Below are 6,120 nucleotides of genomic sequence, written 5' to 3'. Positions count from 1 at the left end.
TAAAAAATTGATTTCAGAGAGGGAGGCAAAGGGAGAGAGATAGAAACATCAATGATGAGAGAGAATCATTGATCGGCTGCCTCCTGCACGCCCCACACTGGGAATGGAGTCCCCGACCTGGGCATATGCCCCGACCGGGAAAAGAACCCTGTGACCTCCTGGTTCATAGGTTGACCCTCAACCACTGAGCCACACCGGCCGGGCCAAAAAGTGGGCTTTCGGACTGCATACCTGATTTTTCCGTATTCAGGAGCATTGGAGGGAGGCCGTGGCTTGTGGGATATGCTCCGAGGATGGGAACCGGAGTGTATTCCTGGGTCCTGGGAAGGACTTGCCCCCCTCTGACACTTGCTTAGCGTAGCTGGTCTTTTTGCTTCTTTCTGTGAGATTTTGCCTTGAAGTTTACTTGAATGACATGTGATGAGTCCCTGTCGAGGGCCAGGCTGGATGCTTGGATGTATTTTATTTTATTTCTTTTTTGTAACAGGCCTATCAGCTAGGTACTCCCTGCCCTCTGCTCCCCATTTTTCCCCCCAGAAAAGGAAGTTGATGGGGATGGACTGCTATTGTGTATGTCAATCTATTAGGGGTATGAAAACGCTCCATGATGAGGGTGTGGTATCGGCTGCACAGTCCTGCGAACATCCTAAACAGCTCAGTGAGTTACATGCAGCGAACTTTCGATGAGGGGGTTGCTTGGTGTGTGAATTACATCTCAAGAAGGCTCTTTTGAAAAAAGGAAATGGAGGCTTTTGAAAAAAGACTTGTTCAAAGCGACACACCTAGTCTAGCTTGTGTTTGAATCCAGGTTTTGCTGAGACCAAAGCTTCCTCCCACTGAACTGTATTTCATATTCCTAAACACTTGTCACTTCTCCAGCACCTCACACAGCACTTTGAACGAGGTAGGTGCTTTAATAAGTAATTATTGGATGAATGAGTGAACGAATGAAGCAAGGATTAGCTTTAATTTTTAATTTTATTTATTCCTTAAAAATTTCATGGCAGTATGTCTTGACCATACAGGCAAAAGGAAATACTTATTCTGTCTTTGAAAGCTCCCGACTGGAAAATGTCTTGAAGTCCTTCCCCAGAACAGATGGCCTAATTCACCCAATATCTGGGTTTCTCCAGAGATACCTTCTAGCATCTTCCATGGCCCTCTATTCCCTCAGTGACTGATGCTTTAGCTTCTTCGTGTCTAGTCCAGATACCCACGGGGCATCACAGAATTTCCCAAATTGACACCGTGTGTGGATCGGTCAGTACATTCTCTTCCAAACCTTTTATGAGAAAACCACCCAAGGTAACAAAAACGTGTGGGTTTCTTTGAAGCCGAGGAATAGGTGTTCCTATGAACCGCGTGATCCTTTCGTTCCCGCACGTTTCACTCCGCCTTGCTGTATTGGGGTCATTCTGCATCTGGGTTGGGTGGATGGAAGTGTTCTCTTTGCCTGGAAGCCTGAACACGCTGTCTTTGGCTCTCTACCTATATGACTCCTAAAAGCATGAGCTGTGGGAAAGAACTTTCAGGCTTTTAATTTGATTGCCTATCCCATGTTTATTCTTTGCCATAAAGACAGTGGAAGAATGACCATGAGTGAAGCCTGTGAAAAAAATGGACCCTCATGGAAGGTTTGAGCCCAGGACTAGACCAGGAACGAGTTTGACTTTCCTAAACCAGTTAGTCCCTGTAGCACAAGCATGTCAAACCGGCAGCTGGTGGGCCGCGTGCCTCGTTTAGGCCGCGAGTTTGACACGCTTGCTGTAGCATATCTCAAGGCCAGACTATACACCCCATGCTGGATGATTCATTAACCTCTTCCAGTGGAATAATTCTCCTAGGCTCACCAAACATTTAAAAATGCTTAAAAGGATAGAAATGATAATCCTTGGTCAATTTACTGTACAGGCTTTGCCCTAAAATTCTTTTCCTATAATTAATTGGTCCCAGCACAAACTTTTTTCCTTATCTTTGTTCACGCTGTTCCCTCCACCATGTCATGCCTTGCCCTTCACCTAGGGGTAGTATGTGTCACCTACTTAGAGGTGACATTAAAAAAACTTAATACTCAGGATGGCAGGGGCACCAACCAATCAGTGAGGGTGTCAGAACTCCCCTCTGGACTGTAGTGATTGATACAGAAGTCACATCTTACCTAATGGAGGTGAGCTTTTAGGGAGTTGCTACTATCCTATATAATAAAGATGTAATATGCAAATGGTCATTACGTAACGACCGACCGCGTAACGACCGGATCACGGATCAGCAGGGGGGTGGGGCAGCGAGCTACATGCAGGCCGCGGAGAGCTACAGGAGTGGGCAGGGCAGTAAGCTATGAGGGGGGGGGGCAGGGGGAGCTACAGGAGGGTGAGGCAGCAGGTGGAGAGCTACAGGAGGGCAACAGTGAGCTACTGGCGCACAGATTCGTGTGCAGGGCTACTAGTATTATATATATATATATATATTCTTGTACTGCCCACAGCATTTAGTGCCTCGTGCACAGCAGGAACTCACCACATATCGGGATAGAACATCCTTTCTTCCTCCCTGGACATTAGTCAGAAACCATAGCCATCTTCCTCTATTGCCAACGGGAAATTAGATGGGAGAGAGGAGTGAATAGAGGGGAGTCAAGCTCAGCCTGTGTGCTCAGTGGTTGAGCGTCGACCTATCAACGAGAAGGTCACGGTTCGATTCCCAGGCATATGCTCAGGTTGTGGGCTTGATCCCATGTGGGGTGTGTGGGAGGCAGCTGATCCATGATTCTCTCCCGTCATTGATGTTTCTATCTCTCTCTCTCTCCCTCTCCCTTCCTCTCTCGGAAGTCAGTAAAACATCATATTTTTTTTTTTAAAAAGAGGGAAGTCAAAAGGTATGGGAAGGATCAGGTCTTAGAGGCTTACGTGGCCGCTTCTGTTTCACTCGTCGGCTTTATTGGGAAAGAGAGTAGAGGTGATGGGTCTCATACACCAACGGGGAAAAGAAGAAAACTACCTCCTTCGGGTCGCCTGGCAGCCGGACCTCGGTCCCTTCTCCTGTCTCCATCGCCCCAGCCCCCTCTGCCCTCCTGTCTCTTGGGAAGCGTTGCAGCCAAAGTGGGATTAGCGTGCTCTGCCCGTATTTAGAAAGCAGAAACGAATGATTAACCTCAAGAATCTGTTCTCTCCACAACCCAACAACAAACTAAGCATTCCAAAAAAGTTAATTAAAACACACACACACTCAAGAGGGGGAGCTGTGCACCCTGAGGCCATCTTCACCTCTGGACTTGTTTTTGTAGAAGGGTTGGCACTACCATGGAAAATTGTATTTGAGGGGAGATGTGCAAATCTAATGGGAGCTTCTCCGCCCTCAGCGGTGGCTCAGGGCCATCGTTTTTATTTGGGCAATGAGCACCTCTTTTCGGAGTCTCTCTTCATTGAACATTTTCCGTTGGATCCTTCAAAAATAATGATATTGACTGTCCTATTTTTCCTTGCTAAGTACAAAAGTAGCGATATATGTCATCCAGTTAAAGACGCCATGAATTTTAAGATGTATCCAATTTCAGAGACGTTAACCAGGAAGAAAAATGTGTACCTTGGAATTGATGAACTAAGGTGTGTAGTCTATGTAGGGAGTTTACAAACTGTAGGAACGGGTAAAATGGATAATAAAAGTACTTCATCATATCACCACCCAGAGTTCCTACCGGTCATAACTTTTTATCTGATTCCTTCTAGTGTTTCTTTCTATATGTGGGAATATGTTTATTTCTTTTATATAATACTTTGTGTCTTGTTTTTCCTTCAATATTCTTATGTCTTGGACATTTTTTCTTATTCCCGATTCCTTGAAAACTGGGTTATTTGAAAGTGGCCTACATAGGAATCCCCTCCTTTTGGCCGTTTAACTCATTCCCAGTGTTTTGATGTCAGGCATAAGGCTCCAGCAAACTTCTGTGTACACCTCTCTTTGCACCCATGATTATTTCTTTTTAAATATATATATATATATATATATTGATTTCAGAGAGGAAGGGAGAGGAAGAGAGAGAGAAACATCAATGATGAGAGAGAATCATTGATCGGCTACCTCCTGCACGCCCCCCAACTGGGGATCGAGCGTGCAACCCAGGCATGTGCCCTGACTGGGAATCGGACCTGGGACCTTTCAGTCTGCAGGCTGACTGACGCTCTATCCACTGAGCCAAACCGGCTAGGGCTATTTTTCCTTTTTGAAGCTTCATTTTATTTATATATAAAAGATACCTATATGCGAAAAAGATGCATCTATCTTATGTATTATCTATCATATGCCTTTCATTTCTTTCTTATGTTAATTTTTGAATGGTTACTGGACATTGCAAATTTTAATTGCTCAGTGTCTGATTTTGTTACTCTTTTATTTTTATTTTTTTAAAATATATTTTATTGATTTTTACAGAGAGGAAGGGAGAGGGATAGAGAGTTAGAAACATCGATGAGAGAGAAACATTGATCAGCTGCCTCCTGCACACTCCCCTACTGGGATGTGCCCGCAACCAAGGTACAATCCCTTGACAGGAATTGAACCCAGGACCTTTCAGTCCACAGGCCGACGCTCTATCCACTGAGCCAAACCGGTTAGGGCTTTTGTTACTCTTTTAAATAGTGTTAGCCTTCGCTCTAATAAGCAATTTAATTATTTGGAAAAAGTTCAGATCTCTAAGGCTTGCTGTTAAGATGTGAGGTGGATCTCCAGCAGCCTTTGCCCTCAGCTGACATGTAAGGTGTCCGGGTAAGAAGCGTCTGTTCTCTAAATGGAACGCCCGTGTTGCTGGGGAACAGTGCTGTTCACGTCTCTCCTTTGTAATACCGGAAGTGCCGTCCCAGGTGGAGCTGGTTCCGGTTTTGCCTGACATGTGGCTTCATTCCTTAGAATACACAGCTACTTGGCCATTGTTGTTTTTACCCCCGCTGCCTGTGGTTTTAGGCACATTCTTCTGCTGATGAACTCACCACCTCCTCCATCCCATAGGCTTGAGTTGTGTTCTGAGAGCCAGAGCTTTGCAACATGCCGAGCTGGTTGGTTTGTTGCCTGGAAAATTGCGAGGGTAAACTTGATGCTTGGCTTGGGAAGAGAAAGAAGCAGATTTTTTCAGATGAAAGTTACTCGACCCCAAATGGCATGAAAGAATTTCAGCTTCTTCTGAAATCATGGGTACAATTAGATCTGTCATGAGAAAGGATGAAGTTCAATCCATGCATTTTTCACTTTGTGGGGAGTGGCTATCCTAAGACTACAAGTATGGAAGGAAACCAGGTATCGCATTTGTTAAGGACGGTCCTGGTGTGCACCTGTTGTCCTGGGATAATTATTAATAACATCCCTTCTCACTCCTAAAAATGTCATGTTTTTTTTTGGCCATTTTTTAAAGAATGGTTTAAAGAATACAAAGTAATGTCGTTGTTTGAATGGTGGATTTACTGTTTACTTTGTATTTTGGTTTAAATAGTATATCGTGACTAATAAATGTGTGTGTGTGGTTTTGTTTTTAATTTTTGGTATTTTTCCTGCAGATGACCTCAATGCCACCCACCAGCACTGCGTTTTGGCTGGCTTACCACCTCGGTTTAGTTCCACCCACCGAGTGGCAGAGGTAAGCGTAAATAAAAATGTGATTCAGACTTAATTGGATGTGGCAGAAGTGGTCGAATGAGCCATTTATCATAGAACTTTGGAAGAGCGTTTGATAGGAAAATTGCTTCCATCTACCTCGACTCCAGTCTCTGTTTACTTGCTTTTTTAGCTTTGAGTTGCGTTGGATGGGTTTAGGGAGTGTATTCATGGCGTGGGATGAGTGTATTTTGCTTCTTTGGGGTTATATTTCTTGGCGAAGGTAAGTGCCCTTGGCAGGTGTTGCTAGTTGGAGGAGGCGCTCGTGCCTGTCAAGGTCAAGGGCAGGAGATGGCCAGAAGGAAGTGGGGTGGGTCTGTGTGCGTGTGCTAGCTGTGACTGGGCTCTGACATTCCCCTTACCTCTTGGTCAGGCTCCTGGCCATGGGGATGTCAGTGAAGGGGAGAGTGACAGTGGTGCCAGGGAATGTCTGAGCTCCCTGGGCGTGCTCATCACCCCGGCTGTACTGCTAAGTTCTGC

General features: G+C 45.1%; 1 protein-coding gene across 4 annotated transcripts in view; it reads left to right on the top strand.

Annotated features, from left to right (window-relative positions):
• FTO (FTO, alpha-ketoglutarate dependent dioxygenase) overlaps positions 1-6,120 on the top strand; it is a 243,524-nt gene that overhangs the window by 83,198 nt on the left and 154,206 nt on the right. For all 4 annotated transcript variants that reach the window (XM_006103062.3, XM_014445509.2, XM_023744388.1 and 1 more), the window contains one exon: positions 5,544-5,623. In XM_006103062.3, coding sequence (XP_006103124.1) covers positions 5,544-5,623 — 80 coding nt within the window. The remainder of the gene's footprint in view (positions 1-5,543; positions 5,624-6,120) is intronic.

Source organism: Myotis lucifugus, unplaced genomic scaffold (genome assembly GCF_000147115.1).
Source record: "Myotis lucifugus unplaced genomic scaffold, Myoluc2.0 scaffold_460, whole genome shotgun sequence".
Classification (NCBI taxonomy): domain Eukaryota; kingdom Metazoa; phylum Chordata; class Mammalia; order Chiroptera; family Vespertilionidae; genus Myotis; species Myotis lucifugus.
The sequence above is the reverse complement of the archived record's forward strand: the minus strand, read 5'-3'. Positions and strand labels throughout refer to the sequence as shown.